Source organism: Thermobia domestica, chromosome 1, assembly GCF_964235325.1.
Source record: "Thermobia domestica chromosome 1, izTheDome1.hap1.1, whole genome shotgun sequence".
Taxonomy (NCBI): Eukaryota; Metazoa; Arthropoda; class Insecta; order Zygentoma; family Lepismatidae; genus Thermobia; species Thermobia domestica.
Genome location: NC_137454.1, coordinates 324,557,977 through 324,576,162, shown reverse-complemented (window position 1 = coordinate 324,576,162; position 18,186 = coordinate 324,557,977). Strand labels below are relative to the sequence as shown.

At 34.0% G+C, this 18,186-nt stretch overlaps 1 protein-coding gene across 5 annotated transcripts in view; it reads right to left on the bottom strand.

The window, feature by feature from the left end:
* The window catches only part of LOC145662974 (cAMP and cAMP-inhibited cGMP 3',5'-cyclic phosphodiesterase 10A-like), a 140,867-nt gene that overhangs the window by 44,570 nt on the left and 78,111 nt on the right, over nucleotides 1–18,186 (bottom strand). For all 5 annotated transcript variants that reach the window (XM_081729079.1, XM_081729061.1, XM_081729088.1 and 2 more), the window contains exons 8-9: nucleotides 8,753–8,922; nucleotides 3,073–3,206 (exon numbers count right to left, since the gene is read on the bottom strand). In XM_081729079.1, coding sequence (XP_081585205.1) covers nucleotides 3,073–3,206; nucleotides 8,753–8,922 — 304 coding nt within the window. The remainder of the gene's footprint in view (nucleotides 1–3,072; nucleotides 3,207–8,752; nucleotides 8,923–18,186) is intronic.

Sequence of the window (18,186 nt, the reverse complement as noted above, 5' to 3'; positions counted from 1 at the left end):
CAATCCTAGTACATCTAGCTATCAACCAAGTACTACAGTTGATCCTTCTGATACTTCTCTTCGTTATTTTTTTATTTTTATATGTTTCGGTACAATTCATATATATATATATATATATATATATATATATATATATATATATATATATATATATATACAGGGTGGTAGGTAACTCTACCGACAAACTTTGGAAGGTGATTCCTTGTATGAAATGATAGAAAAAAGTTCTTATAAACATAGGTCGAAAAACGTCTCATTTCAGAGTTATGAACAGCCGAAAATTCGAAAAATCATGTTTCGAAACGCCCTGCCTTAGAAAGTACAGGACATATAACAAGCGGTTTAAGGAATTACACAGGAACTAGTATGCGAACTATCTAAATATTCATGTTTTACCATCCTCCGTTATCGCCGAAACGAACTATAAAAAGGAAATTAAGCTATAGGGATACTCCTTTAAGTACGAATAACGCGTTCCTTTCGCTGATAACGGAGGTTGGTAAAACATGGATATTTAGATAGTTCGCATACTAGTTCCTTTGTAATTCCTTAAACCGCTTGGGATCGGTCCTGTAGTTTCTAAGGCAGAGCGTTTCGAAACGTGAATTTTCGAATTTTCGGCGGTTCATAACTCTGAAAGGAGACGTTTTTCGTCCCATGTTTATTAGAACTTTTTTCTTTCATTTCATATAAGGAATCACCTCCCAAAGTTTGTCGGTGGAGTTACCTACCACCCTGTATATATATATATATATATATATATATATATATATATAATCTTTTATTACACTCATATCCACTTAATAACTTTTTCATTTTGAAACGGTATTATTTTTTTCAATCAATTACCTTAGTAAGGAATCGAAATTTTATTTTAAAAAAAGTTATTGTATGTAGTTAGTATAATATGTTCAAAGAAAATCTTCCTTATATCAATAGTATCTGAAATATAAGCAAATTTATATTCCAAGTTTGAGATTTTATTAGTTCAATGTCCCGCTATTGTGCTCCGAGGCTAAGGGAGACGGTGATGAGTATCGTACTGAATGAAATGGTGAAATGAAGAAAGTGGAAGGAAACGTGAAAACCCCGATTAAACCCACGCACAAGAGTGTCATTTTTTGTGATCGTATGAACGGATATGTTTAACAATAATTTCATTGGACGCACAATAATTCTGCGTCCTCAAGTCAGTATAAAAAATGCAATTCGAAATTTTCCCATGCTTGGTTGCTTTTTCTTGAATCTTTATCGAACATCAAATTAACAAAGATGATTTTCTGGATAAGGGATAATATTACCATTTCTTAGTGGAATAAAAAAAACTTATTAAATTAGTAGTCGGTACAGTCAGCGACAAAAGTTCTTTCCGTTTGGTAAAATTTATTTTGGGAATAACGGTGGAACGTACAGAAAATTACATTCTTTTAAATTTCCTGAAAACTGTACTCAAATTATCCTTTCATTCTGAAGTTATTTAGGAAACTCATTTCATCAAACGGAAAGAACTTTTTTTTTCGCAGACTGTACAAGTGAGATTTCATAGATTTTTGACAGCACTAAACTTATTTAATGCTTACTGGATCAATTATTTCTGCATCAACTACTATAAGAACTGAAGATCATTTACATTTGCACAGTAAGAAAATGCTTGCATAGTCTAATTGTTTCTTTCAATTCTTTAAAAGGACTTTAATACTCTCTCGTACCAACAAGACGAATCACTACAATTTATTGAAAACTTGGTAAAATCGAAGAATTTCAGAGCTTGAGGTAAGGAAGTTATAGAAAAATATACTTAGTTACTAATTTTAAATTAGACTAAACTTGATGAGAAATTTCTTAAAGGTCTAAGACCCTCTCACGTTAATATGTTTCCAGAGATTATTCCGAAGTTTCATTTGCTAAGTAGAAATATACTACTTTCTAACGTCTATCCACTCCACAATTCATGTATATACAGTATTCCGTGACGTGATCAATAATTTTGCATGAGTAAAGAATGTAAGTTTGTTCTGCGTGTGAAATAACGAAGATTTTTTTTTCGACACAGCAATCTAATGTAGAATATTGTTTGTAAAACATATTTTCGTTTCTATATCTCAAAATCAAATAGAACTGAAAATTATGAAATTAGTTTAAGCTCTTTACTTTACAGAAAAGACGAAATTATATTAACACAACAGTACTCAAGAGAAGGTTACCAGTATGTATGGATAATGACTACTTGTTGTATAAAGTTTGTAATTAAGCTAATAATAAAACATTATTATTATTATTATTATTATTATTATTATTATTATTATTATTATTATTATTATTATTATTATTATTATTATTATTATTATTATTATTATATTTATAGTTTTTTCTCTATGCAACACCAAGACCATATGAAATATAGAACAACTAGTTAACGTAGGATCCGGAATACATGTAATCCTACCGAAAATCGAACCAGAAACTTTCCTCAAAGGCAAAAATGAAAAAAAAAGAACAAGGAAAAAAAAAACAAGGAAGATCCAAAACATAAATTACTGATGAATCATCGGTTGGTACATTTTCTTTCATAAAGCATATTAATATGTTCTTGAACCACGTGTACTTTCATGGGGAATCGAGCCCGAAACATAATGATACCCTAAACTATTTTCATTATTATTATTATTATTATTATTATTATTATTATTATTATTATTATTATTATTATTATTATTATTATTATTATTATTATTATTATTATTATTATTATTATAAGGAAAACAATTATTGTTAGCTTTTATACACACAGATATAATTAAATAGCCTGTTACTTGCAAAATACCCAATAAACATACATAAACATACTGGGAACACAGTTCTGTCTTAGATTAATGTGATTTTCAAGCAAATTACTTTAACTGATAAGTTTGCCTATTTCTGTTCTCATTTGCGATTGAAATTGAAACACACTTAATGAATTGATTATAAAAAGTCATTTCCATTTAAGGAAAAAATGTTTTTACGTATCATGTCTTGAAAATTGCTTATTAAGTGGTTTTAAATACTTTTTTTCAACGAACAAATACTTACAGTTTTTATTGACTGCTCTCGCAACTTGGCATAACGAAGTGCCAAAGCACAATACACTGAAAATGTCTTGAACATGTTTTCATCGCTTTTGTTGAAATAACCACCATTCTTTTTATTCACAAGTTGTACAACTCCTAGAGAAAATATTTGTAATTAGAGGATGTTACATTTTCATTTTTTAAATACAACAAATTGTTATTTTATCCTATTTCAAGATAATTGCTAGTATCTTATTTTTTACTATTAATATCTTTTAATTATTTATACTTCAGTTTTTTATTTCTATATTTCTTTAAATGCAGCTGCTTGTATAATATGATTTCGATCATGTATCAGAGTTAATCAGAAGTAGGTGTTTTTGATAGTTTCTCTCGTGTTTCTATTATTATTATTTTGAATCTACATATGTTTCTGATTCCTTCTCAGCATAAACGCTATATAGGACAATGTTTAAGAGTTTAACTGTGATCCTAGCTACACTTAGAGCTTTACTTATATAGTATAGAAATAAGTGTTTAATTTGTGTACAAATCCTTACTTTTATACTACAAATCAGTAGCGTACGCAACGGGGATTCGGCTTCCAACCTCCCCTTGAACAAGATACTAGAAAATAATATTTATCTTACTAACATATACATACAAAATTCCTGAAAATATATGAACTTCGGAGCTTCAACCTTCTTTGATGAAATTCTGCGTACACCACTGATACAAACAATTTATTCATTTAAAAATTATTTTGTGATCCCACTATCAGCGTTTAAGGAACAATGTTAGGCTGAGAGATTGATCACTGCGCTGAAGAGAAATTCCATCTTCCGCTTGCCAAACGAATGGTGTACTACTTGAACTGCCAGCAACATCATAGAACAAGAACATTCACTGAGTAAGCGACAAATAGGGTGTGAGTCCCCACTAGTCCATCGATTAGTTTTTTTTTTCTCAGTTATTCTAATATATTTATCTATCTATTTATGTATCTAAATTTCCAGTGTGCAATTTATGATTTCATTAAAAGAAGGGGGGATGATTTTCCCTGAGTTCAGTAACTTAATAATCTTATAGCTGTTCGTGAATATCTTCCCAGAAACTATTTAGTATTACCTGGAATGCCTGGTTTTCACATAGAAAGAATATGTTTATGTAAAATACTTGAAACGCACGTTTGATCTGCCTTTTCCTCCTCAGGATGCGTTTTTACCCTTCTCACACTCTCCATGCAGAGTAGGGTTGAACTTATCGAAAGTGTCACAATCAGCGACCCCGAAAACTATGGACTCGACACTAATATCGGTCATTTTGGACATTTTATTTTTCATCCCTTCTCATCCCCCATGCTGATGGGTCTGAACTTGGCCTTAAAAATATCGGAAGTGTCACTATCAACAAACCTATGGAAACTACGAATTCGACACTAATATTGGTCGTTTTCGTTTATTTTTACATGCCAGCCCTTCCCATTCATACACCTAAGGATGCCGGAGTAGCTTACCCCTACTACATCTTTTCAGATTTTAAATCGTATACACCAAGTTTGGATAAAATTGCTGCAGGTGTTCCAAAGTTATATATATATATATATATAGGGTGTTTCAGATAAAACGTCCAGTGCTTATAAATCCGAAACGGCTGAGAATAAAAAGATGAAACAAAAACTGAGATAGGAAAATGTCATAGAGCACATCACATGGTGTTGTTGTGGAGACTCCCAGAGCCCTCATTCAAGGGGGCCCAGGGGTCAAATTCAAATTTTCAAATGGGAACACGTATTGAATCATACCTCATTCAATAGTCCCTGAAATACGAAACAACTTTTGTAGGAAACAATTTTCGATTTGGGCCACCGTTTTCAAAATGGCCGCAAAAAGTGGGTCCTATATCAGATAAAACGTCCAGTGCTTATAGGCCTATATCAGAAACGACTGAGAATAGAGAGATGAAACAAAAACTGAGATAGAAACGATGATAAAGCATATCAAGTGGTGTTGTTGTGGTGACTCTCAGGAAACTCCGTGAAGGGGGCCCAGGTGCCAACTTCAAACTGATACAGGACTTTTTGCGGCCATTTTGAAAACGGTGCCCCAAATCGAAAATTGTTTCCTACAAAAGTTGTTTCGTATTTCAGGGACTATTGAATGAGATATGATTCAATACATGTTCCCATTTGAAAATTTGAAGTTGGCCCCTAGGCCCCCTTGAAGGAGGGCCCTGTGGGTCACCACGACAACACCACATGATGCGCCCTATGACATTTTCCTATCTCAGTTTTTGTTTCATCTTTTTATTGTCAGCCATTTCGGATTTATAAGCACTGGACGTTTTATCTGATATAGGACCCACTTTTTGCGGCCATTTAAAAACGGTGGCTCAAATCGAAAATTGTTTCCTACAAAAGTTGTTTCGTTTTTCAAGTACTATTGAATGAGGTATGATTCAATACATGTTCCTATTTGAAAATTTGAAGTTGGCCTCTGGGCCCCCTTGAAGGAGGGCCCTGGGGGTCACCACAACAACACCATGTGATGCGCCCTATGACATTTTCCTATCTCAGTTTTTGTTTCATCTTTTTATTCTCAGCTGTCTCGGATTTATAAGCACTGGACGTTTTATCTGAAACACCCAGCTCTGAAAAAAGATGAATAGCAATGTTCTTGTACGTTTGATGGTTTTCCAGTTAGTTTATGAAAGCAATTCGGCTGACTTGATCGATTTTGTTACAGATTCTTTTCCTTCCAAGCAATGCATTGGAAATCCATTTAATGAAATCAAAAAGTTTAGAAAATACCAATGATTTTTCTGGTCAGTTAGACACGATTAATGGTATTGAATATGCATTCATATTTATCTGTAGAAGTACGTGAAGTGAAATAGAGAAATTTGTTTACAAAAGAGGAAGCGAGAGAAAACTACACCCTCCATTCCAAAAGAAACCGAACGTTTTAAAAAAACAAAAAAGCAATGTACATTTTGGAACAAATCATTTTTATTAATCAATGTATTCCCCTTCTGCATCGATACACATATTTGCACTCTCCAACAAGTTGTCAAACGACTTCTCCATGTCCTTTATTGGAATGGTCTTTAGGACGGCGGTCGTCGCCTTCTCAATTGCATCAATCGATGCGTGCCACTTTCCTTTCATCGCCAAATGCAGTTTCGGGAACAGATAGAAACCGCACGGAGCGAGATCTGGTGAATAGGGCGGATGATGCAACCGAATAACGTGATTTTTGACCAAAAATTCAGTTTCAAGTCGCGAACGATGTGATGGTGCATTATCGTGCAAAAGAGTCCAACTGCCGATTTCGCGATATTCTGGCCGAATACGACGAATTCTTGCCAGCAAACGCTTCATGACGCCCAAGTAAAACTCTCCAGTGACTGTCTGGCGGGGCTGAACAAATTCTTTGTGGATAATTCCTTTTGAATCGTAAAAACAAATCAGCATCACCTTAACTTTTGACTTCACCAAGCGACTTTTTTTTGGGTATTCCTTCATCCGGCGCTCTCCATTCAGCACTTTGCTGCTTTGTTTCGGGCTCATATTCAAAACACCACGTCTCGTCACCAGTTACAGTCGATTTCAAGAAGTTTCGATCCTGCCGAGCACTTTTAACGATGTCTTTGCAATGCGCAATTCGATCAACTTTTTGGTCTTCGGTGAGTTTGTGTGGTACAAACCGCGAATTAACCTTCTTAAGGCCCAAAACTTCGGTCAAAATGCGGTATGCGGTTGTTTGAGGAATGCCTAATTCCATTTCAATAACTTTCACCGACGATTTTTTGTTATGTTTGATGAATTCACGCACTTTTTCGATGTTTTGTTCCGATAATCCGGTTCTGGGACGGCCTGATCTTTCGTCATCATCCAGTGTCTCTCTACCCGATTTGAATCGCTTGAACCACTCGTAAACTTGCGCACGGGATAGGCACTTATCACCATATGCATTTTGTAGCATTTGGTGCGTTTCACTAAAAGTTTTACCCAGTTTAACACAAAACTCAATTGCAGCTCGTTGTTTGAAACTCATTTCCCGACCGATGTACACAACACACTGACAGTTGAAACGCAATAACTTTGTTGCCGTGCATCCAAATGTCATGACATTTATACCAGTTGTCAATGAAAGACTACGCCATCTACCGGTAAAATATTACAACAGATGGCACTAGTGGTACTATTTGTTTTCAAAAGTTCGGTTTCTTTTGGAATGGAGGGTGTATTGTCTGCAGAACATGAAGATAGATTTGATACTTCTGGTTCGAAATAAGTTCAGTGAGTAGGGATAAAGTGAATGTTTTAGAGAAGAACCAAAGATTTGTTGTTTTAAGTCATAACCTGAATTAGAAACAAGTGAACTGAACTCTATGTATGGTATATTAAATAACATAGTTTACATATCCAGTGCATGGGAATGGTTCGGATGTGTCATTCATTACCAGAGGGTGGTAAGGTTGATGTCAGAGGAAGAAAATCCCACCAATCTCCCTTCAAATCGTATCTTGCAATTACATAATTTCTTTAACTAATGTAACGAAATACTCAGAATTGAACAGCGTGGTTGCAGTTGCTGTCCCCATAACAATTATTGTTCTCTTCGTATCCCTGCTCCAAAAGGGATTAAAAAACGCCTATTACATTTTTAGAGGATCGCTATTTTTCATGGCTTCTCTCCAATTGCCAATATAATTTATCTTAAATTATTTTTAGAACTGAGAGTGTTTGTTTATAATGCATTGAACACAATTGAGAGCTAATATGTAGAGTTTTCTTGGTACTTAATCTACCTCAGTACCTTCACACCACATCCACTAACAATAACCTTTTGGTAATCTTATATCCCACCAACATAATGGCCATCAACTTTACAGCCTCCTTAATACATAAAAGCAAACATAAACTAACAGGTAGAAATTCTCTTCTTACTTCAATGTGTATATTGACTTTGGTCCTTAAGCTATCGCTGTTCCTAACAAATACGAATTCTGCAGCGATCATTAAAAATTTCTAGGATTAGAAAGACTGAATAAAGGACAGATGTGAGAGAAAGGTTCGAAAATCGTGTAGGTTCTTAACATTGATAGAAAAAAAAAAAAAACTATGTTAGCAAATATTGAAAAAACATTAACTTTAATAAACTTCTTTTCACCTCAAATTGATTTCTCAAGTCAAAATATTTTTCAGTTTCAAATATTACAGCTTTTTTCTACAATTATTAAGAATTTATATAATTTTTTAACCTTTTCACGCATCACATCAAATGATGTCAGATTTGCTGAAATTATTTATTTCCCTTGAATGAAAAATGTTCGTTCTTGGATGAAAAAAGCATTAGGTGCCAAGCGTAATTATTAATATCCTGGAAAGTCACACTGTTTATGTTTCTTTTCCCATTTCTCATCATTGTGTGCTTTATGTTCGATTGTACAGACCACTTAGGAATAATTTGTGAGAAGAGATTAACTTATCTGTCACTTTTTTATTTCGTCTTCCTAATCCTACAAATTTGATCGCGGAAACGCAAATTTGGACAAAATGCATATTTACTTTGTGTTATCAACAGAATTTAAACTATATTTGGCTCATTATTTAATATAATGTAATAATGTGGCTATATATAACAGTATAACATATTTTTAAACTAATAATTTCAAATATAATTTCTATAAACACTAACCAAGAACACCATGCTTTCCCAGAACAGGCATGCAAAGAATTGAATTTGTAATGTAACCTGTTTGCATATCTATATCCCTATTGAATCGTGGATCGCCGTACGCATCAGTGATGTTCACCATCTGTCCAGTGCTTGCAACAAGACCAGCAATTCCTCGATTTTTGGAGAATCTATTTAAAAAAAATATATATATATATATATTCTTTCCAGTAAGCCTAATTGAAAAATAAGTTAGTAATTTTACTTTTCTCTTTCTCTCATTTACGCATATTTCCTACATAGTGGCACATTGAAAGAATAACAGAGTTGAAAGAGGGATTATTTGAGGACTGTTATGGTAAAGCCCGTTAAGTCCACTTTTCTCTGTGGAGTCTCAAATATCTCCCCCTTCCCCCGTATGCTAAACTCTAATTAATTCTGAGTTCAGACCTATCTAGGGCTCCGACCAATCATTGGAGTATTATAAATCAGTCATTTTTAATGAAGCTGCTTCAAGGCCGAGCGCTTCTTTAGATCAAGATTCTGACAGTGAGTATCCTGAGGAAAATATTTAGATTTGAATATACTGTACGTTTCTTGCTAATAAATAGAGACATGATTTTGTGGTAAATAAAAATTCGCAATTTCGTTATAAAAAATACGCGTAAAGCGGGATAAAATCGTGAATAAAAATTCAATGTAAGAACACTATTTTCCTTGGCAATTACAATTAGTTACCTTTTATTTCACCTTAATTTCCACTCATCAATCACCATGATATAAGCTTATGCATGACTATATCAAACAATATTTGAGTTTTTAAAAAATAACACTAAGCATCCTCACTGAATAAAAGCATCATTTAAAGAAAAAACACACAGAGAGAACATTAACAGAAAAAAAAAATAACTTTAGTGTTCACAGTTTACTTATGCAAATAACACTTAAGCATTGTTTCAATGTTTTCTGGTGTTAAATTTGTTCTTTTGTCGGTAAGTATGTCATTGTAAAAAAAGAGAGCCCTCTCCACATCAGCATTCAAAACTGACATGTACACTCATGTCCAAAATGATTGTCGTATAATATCTATAACTGTCTTCTTGTAAGATATAATTTGATAATGCTTTTGTAGAATACTTTTAATACTGATACTATGTGTATAATCGGGAAATGAATATTTGTTGTAAATTTCTTAGGAAAGAATTATAAATACGAAAATTAGTATGAGTGAAACAAAATGTTGCTAAATGGACAAGAAAGTTTTATTTTCATTTTATTGTTCTTATTTACTGAAGATGAAATGTGTCACATACATGTCTTTGCCGATTATACACATACTAAAAATGTAAGAAATAGGGGAAAATTCGTTATCAAATTATATTCCTACAACAACATATTTATAGACATGCGACAATAATTTTGGACAGGAGTGTACATTAGTTGAAGATACTTCCCAGCGATTTCTGAATGCTGATTTAACATACTGCGCAACACTCTTCCCACACTATTCATTTCACCCGTAGATACCGTTTGGAGCTCGTAGGTAAAATTTCAAAAATTCATGGTGGTCTGTTTTCTCAAAAATGAGAATTTTCATCACATTGCGTTGAAAAATTGTCACTTTTGAGTAAATTTCGTGGAATATCGGGAATTGTTGCAAATTTCGCTAATTCGACAGAATTTCGCGTTTAATCGCGAGCGTTATATGGCCTAACAAATGGTGAAAAAGTATACATTTTAGGTACATAACATTTTCGCACAAAACTGATACATTTCGCGTTTTCGCGTGTCACCAAAAAATCGTTTCTCTACTAATAAAATATTGAAAATTGAAACCCCATTTACATTTGTAAACCCAATTTACTTGATCTTAAAAGAGACAACGTGAATAAGTAAAACAAGATAGTCGGGAGGCAGAATCTGAAAGTCTTCAAAATAAGGACTTGGATCAACTCGAGGAGTTGGATTCCTTATTTTTTTAACAAATATTTCTTTTGCCATAATGAAAAGGCAGAAAATATAAATAATGTAAGAATATATGTAAAGATGTCTTATGTGGATGGGCAAACACCACTTACAGGTGATATACAGGGTGATTGGTAACATCATTGTACACCTGAAGGGTATTTCTAAAATCACGAATGGGTCTGTACTCTCTCAATGGTCACTTTAAAAATATTTTCGCAGAAACCTCAATAACTATATTTGTGTGTAATTTATGAGAATATTATATCGAACTTGATTAAATACTTACTAATTACTGGAAACAAGCAGAACTATAATAATATCCTATATTATCATATCACATCTGTGCAAAATATTTGCAAAATTACATATTTCTTTAGTCTTTTGAATCCGCATTAGATGAATCATTTTTTGGTACATAAGTGTTTGTAAGTGTATTATAACACTTGTTCCCATTACAGCTACAGGTTTTCATACTGTACAGCTACTGAAGCCCACACACACTTGCATTTGTTTGTGTAGTAGATAAGTTTACATATACAAGACTTTAACTCTGGTCAACTTTTAGGCATAAATTCCTGAGTGGTCCATTTTCCTGAGTAGGCACCAATTTTCCATTCGTAGTTTGCCAACCGAAAGGTTTGGGTTGAAGGAAGTCAATATTCGAGTCGCTGGCATGCCGCCAAATGTATGTTTGAAGATGTGTTCGTTTGATATTTAGCAGAGATGGAGTCGGTCAGTGTGTCGGTGGGTCAGTGGTTCAAGTTTTCTGAGTGGGTCAGTGGATCGTGGGTCAACAGCATGTGACCCACTGCGACCCACCGACTAACTCTGACCTACTGACCGACTCTGCTTACTGCATTGTAGACAGTATCTTCTGAAAATTAGTGAATTTGTCTGCATTTTACTTTCAAGACCCCATTTCCCTTCTTTTTCTATTTGTTTCCGTCTACTTAACTGAGGTGAGTATATCTAGGTGAAAAAAGAACTTCAGGCACTTTTGGATATTGATATTTGTAATTGTAATAGTAGCAATAGGACTTATACTACTACTTGGCTTTCGAGGCCTGTGAGGTTTTAGAAGAGCTAACTACTGAAAAAAATACATTTTTGAATCACTGTAATATATAAATTATTATATAAAAAATTGAATGTAACTATGCGTGAATGATCATCACAGCCAAATTGCAAAGTCAAATGAAATGACTTTTGTTATATAGTCAGGCCTTAATCCAAACTGGGATGTTATATCGGTTTCATTATAATACATATCCTAAGGAGGTAGTGGGAATCCGAATTTTTGCGAAAAAAATTGAGTATCTCGCAAGCCATTAAACTTACGGAGCTGAAATTCAGTGTTTTAACTCTTTATTGAAAATAAACAGAATATGTCCTAGCATTTTTTTTAAATTTCCCTTTATGGGGAGGGGGCCTTTCTATATATGGAAAATTGGTAGTGTGTTGGTTTGTAAAAATGATCGAAAACGATCGATATTAGTTGAGAAAAAAAAAATCAGAAACAAAAATGCAGTGCAGTGCTTCACTTCATGTATTCATTGCTTGCCACTATAATAAATGCTGAAACTTATGTTTATTACATGGAGCGCTTAGAGCATAAAGCTGAGAAAAAATAGACAAAATTTGTGTTGTAGCCTTAATTACACGGAAATTTTAAGTTTGGATTGTACGCATCATTATATGGAAAATTTTACTTTATTTTCTCTTTACGTTGATCTACTTACCTTGGTTTGGGACTTTCAAATTTCATCCCTTTTTCCACTGAAAAGTATCGATAATTCAACTAGGAAATAATTATACTATGATAATTTAATTGAAATTCATCATAATTTGGCCCATGACAAACAGCAGTGTGATAATTGAAAGGGAAGAAAGTTGAAATTCCCAGGCACCTCTGAACACTTCCCCGGAACTTCGTTCCTTTTTGTTTCTCGAAGGGGGATGAGGGGACTTGGTAATTACAACAAACCTTCATGTGTAATTACAAAAATTAAATTTGTAAACAAATAAGAAATCATCAGTTTATCAGGCTTTAATTGATAATTTATACACAAGATTCTCTATCGAAGGTGTGGTAGATGAAGTTTCTGTTCTCCATGAGTCGACATTGCCAATTGACATGGTCGATATGGAAAAGATGTTAGTAATAGAGAGGTGATACTTCTTGCTGAGTATTTCAAAACTGACCGAGAAAAGTCGTTATCAGACTTAAGTCCAACGATCAGATTGCCGATGAGGAGTTGCAGAAATTTCTACGTCGGGTAGAAGTATTACCAATTTCCATGACAGAGTACGAACGGGATTCCCCTTATGAATTTAAAGATGACTGATATTAGAAATAGACTAAGTGCTCAAACATTGTCTAACTTGTTGTTCATGGCCCACCGCTAGACAAGCCAAAGTAGACGAGCTAGCTATTTCTTGGCTAAAGGATGGACACCATTCCGCTGCGGATGATTTACCACGAAAAAGTTCTGGAGGTCAACTAGAAAGAAACTCGATTTCAGATTTGTTTTAAGGTGGCAAATTACGAGTTACGGAAAATGTATACTTGTTTTATTAATGGCTTATTTGTGTTATTCAACTTTGTACCTAATCTTTAATAAGTCTCTTCTTTGCTTTTTATAAACTAGAAGGTAAACTACTTTGAATAAATATTTATAATAATTGCAATTATGCATATTTGCAACTTAAATTTAACGAGGTGTTTTAGTGATTACACAAATTGCAATTATGAACATACTGTGTGGAGATTTTCTCACAGAGTGTACCCCACCCGAGCACCTTTATACGCTTGAAAAACTGATTTCTCAAATCTTTCGTGAAAAAATATGTGAACTAAGAAATCACAACCTTTTCCATATTCTACAGGCGTATTTTCCTACGAACAAAGGTTTCCTGAGAAATGCGTTGAGAAATTAACCTTGCAAGAATACTCTCCTAGTACAAGCTTATTTTAGGCACACACTAACCCAGCCCCCCCCCCCCCCCGCATCTTGAAATGCTACTATTTCCACACTGACAAACACTTTACCATTTTATATCGTAAAGGTAAGATCCACCTTTATTGTAACAGAGTAGTGCTTGAGCGATTGACTGTAGAAATTCAAACTCCGATTAGTGACAATTTCACAGCCTTGTTTTATTACAAGTGTAAACTCTTTAATCAGTAGAGAAGAGGCCGTAGGTCATGTGTCAGAGTTGGCGATAGATTTTGGTGAGTCAGAGTAGATCACAGTGGATGAAAGTGATTCATGGTGGGTGGTGGGTCAGAGTGGGTCATGGTGAGTGGTGGGTCATGGTGGGTCACAGGTGGGTCAGAGTGGGTCACGGTGGGTGGTGGGTCAGTGGGTTAGTGGGTCGTGGGTCAGGTTTTCATTGACCCACGCCAACTCTGATATTTAGCACTAGATCACCCTTCATTGGTGGAGAATATTTTTTGTGACCGACCAAATCAGCACAGACAACACTGATCGAAGATTTTTGTGAATCGGTATAGAGATTCACCACTAATTCTTCTGTACGTGCTATCGTCTCATCATCCACATTACCAGATCCTAATTTATTTAATAAGTATGATTTTAAAATATACATTCCAGTGCTTTCTTTCTTTCTTTTTTTTTTTTTTTTTCAATTTCTGTGAACTGATTGATGGTGATTTGGCGGATATTTTTGTAAAATGTGTGCTGAACTTTCTAAACAAGGCGCGCTCACGAGTTGATGGTTTATTCGACCACTACAGTCCATATTCTATTAAAGGAGATACAAGATTTAAGCGAACAGCAAGTACTTACTAACTGATTCGGAAAAGCATTGAAGGTCGAGATTGTCTGCTTCGTCAGCAATGGAAATGTTTTATTGATTTGCCTGAAAACAAATCTGATCTCGCACCATTTCTTTCTTTAGAGCTGATTAGGTTCTGTAGGCAAACAATAGAAGACGAACAGTTTGTTATCATATCACTTGGATTTACAGACTTACTTCACGTGGGGTCATCACAGGGAGAAGACCTACTATGTCTAAAATCTAATCATGAATAGGCTGATACGAGGATAATACTTCACACATACCACGCTTCCAGCTGTGGTTGTAAGCTGCTATTTATTGACTACAAAGACACCGATATTCTTCGTCTCCTTATACATTTTTAAAACATTTAAGGCAAAAGAAATATGGATGTCTACTAGAACAGCAATAAAATTACAATGTATTCCCATTCACACAATTGTGAATGAGCTCAATTCCATGTACTTACTGGAAGCGACACCACCAGTCAGTTCGCAGGAATTGGCAAAAATAATGCATGGAATGCATATTTTAAAAAAGCATACTTCCTAAGTAACTTAGGATCTGGTAATGTCGATGATGAGAAGATAGCATGTGCAGAAGAATTTGTGGTGAATCTCTACATCGATTCACAAGAATTCTCGTTCAATGTTGTCTGTGCTGATGATCGGTCACAGAAACCCAGACCAACTTCCACCAACGAAGGATGCTCTAGTGCTAAACATCAAACGAGTACACGTTCAAACACAGGGCCGGATTAAGGGAGGGGCTTATGGGGCTATAGCCCCGGGCCTCCATGTGTCCACGAGCTTCTACTCTGATCAAAATCATAACTTGCTATTTAAAAACAATCATGAAGATACAATCATTATCATAAAATAAAATATGACCAAAAATATGAAACATACTCCCTTAACTTTCCTACTGTATTTTCACAGAAATGTATTAGGTAAAGTCAGCAGCGGCCACATATTTATTCTAGCCCCGGGACTCCAGATAGGTTAATCCAGTCCTGTTCAAACAATACATTAGGCGGCACGCCAGCGACTCGAATATTGACTTCCTTCAACCCAAACCTTTTGGTTGGCAAACTACGATGGAAAATTGGTGCCCACTCAGGAAAATGGACCACTCAGGAATTTATGCCTAAAAGTTGACTAGAGTTAAAGTCTTATATATGTAAACTTATCTACTACACAAACAAATGCAAGTGTGTATGGACTTCAGTAGCTGCACAGTATGAAAACCTGTAGCTGTAATGGGAACAAGTGTTATAATACACTTACAAACACTTATGTACCAGAAAATGATTCATCTAGTGCGGATTCAAAAGACTAAAGAAATATGTAATTTTGCAAATATTTTGCACAGATGTGATATGATAATATAGGATATTATTATAGTTCTGCTTGTTTCCAGTAATTAGTAAGTATTTAATCAAGTTCAATATAATATTCTCATAAATTACACACAAATATAGTTATTGAGGTTTCTGCGAAAACATTTTAAAGTAAGACCATTGAGAGAATACAGGCTATTCGTGATTTTAGAAATACCCTTCAGGTGTACAACGATGTTATCAATCACCCTGTATATCACCTGTAAGTAGTGTTTGCCCATCCCACTTAAGACATCTTTACATATATTTTTACATTATTTATATTTTCTGCCTTTTCATTATTGTAAAATAAATATTTAGTTAAATAAATAAGGAATCATTTTCAACGACCGGTGGAAATGTCGTACACAAATAGAGTTGAGAAATCGGAATTATCCTGAATATCAACTGTAAATGGATTTTTACACTATAAAAGACATCTTTACTTATGTCAAAATTTTGTGATCCTTAACGCGCGGTCGTATCAATTGACCAGAGATCTAGAAATTATCATGACAGTGCAGGAGAGCTCAAGGAAGAAGGATGAAAACTGTTCTTCAAATATTGTTAAAGAATCAGCTTTTATCCCGGAAATAAAACCTTCATTGACTGACGTGAGCTGAACTTCAGTGGTGCCATTCGGAGCATCAGCATTCTAATCAAAGCGAACTTGTCTTCAAACTTACCTCGTAGTACGGCTATTTCTGCAAGTAAATCTAACAATATTGGTACCGTTGGAAAGATAATTTAATGCTCTTCAAATTTGATTAGGAATGTTCTTTATATATCTCAACTCATTGGGGAGATACAGAGCAAGAAAGAAAATATTAAGGTCAAAATATGTCAGATTTTAATGTTTATGTTTAATTTTCCGAAAAACCGTTGCGTCTATGCAAAGCATGAATAGACAAAATCGTAAAGTATACCTTACAGATAAAACGGGAGAAAGAAATTCATTAATATCTTCATTCGTTTTGGAGATATGACCTTTTATTAGAACGCTCATTTTCTAGCTTCAGTAGAGGGGGAAGGGGGTGTACGGGGGGAACTTCCGCTCGTATCAAACGACCGGCGGTCTAGAAATGATCAGGATAGTGGACTTGATGATTTAGGACCATCGGTTGCTTTTACTCTCTCGTGTTGAACGAAACCTAATAATTACGTGTTCTGCCTCCCGACTAAGATGGGAAAGATACTTTTTTCAGGGAATTTTAAACTCGTTTTAACTTACTATACTAAAACACGTTGGGGCCTATGCAGAGTCGTCCTGACTCGTGATTAGTGGAATATTAAAGAGTTCGGCTAACATATGCTTCCTGCAGCAGTCAGGCCTTTAATATGACACTAATCGTACGGCAAAACGACTCTGCATTAGGCGGGTTAAGTCCAATACAATATATCAATTTTCTCAGTTAAATAAATTTCAATCGACATTCAAAAGTGACATTAAATGCACTCCCCTTATATTGCATTTATTCATATTATTATTGCCTAAAAATATTATTCTGTTCCTGATTTTTATTTAGTTTGATTTAGTAATTTTTATTTTTATTTAGTTCTTTTTTCTCTACTCTGAAATTTGTCAGTGTATTTAACGATGTTTAACATAACAGTCCTCATTTAATACTTAATAAGGGTCAGTGCATGTAGCATTTGAATTGTTAGGTTCAAAAAGAAAAATAATTTAATTATACTAAGTATAAGCATCTGGTAATTCAGGTAGAGAAATAAGAGCTTACAATTTATCTTTTTAAATCTTTTCTTCGATCAAATATGTCTTATAATTCAAATAAAAAATAGTTTTGTTTGTGCTATACGACTAGATATAGTTGAGAGCACTGTTTGACTTCCATTAAGAAAACACAACGGAAATAATAATAATAATAATAATAATAATAATAATAATAATAATAATAATAATAATAATAATAATAATAATAATAATAATAATAATAATAATAATAATAATAATAATATTTTTGTATAGTAAAATTAAAACTTATATAGAGTAATAGCAGAATTTAATTTGGTCAAACATATTTCAATTTTACAGATTTAATAATACGCATCATGAAAAAGATTATCGTACTTCAAGTGATTCGTTGAGCTACCACGTTTCATTTGTTGGTATAATCATTTTACAATTAACTCTGCTTTATTTATATTGTCATTGAAATTGTGATTTTCTCACATATTCACATCTTACCAAACAAATAAAAGGTATGTTAACACTGGTATAGCGATATAACATTCACAATTTTTCTAAGTTATTAGATCTTCCAAGGTGAAGTAATTTCTCTCCCTCTCA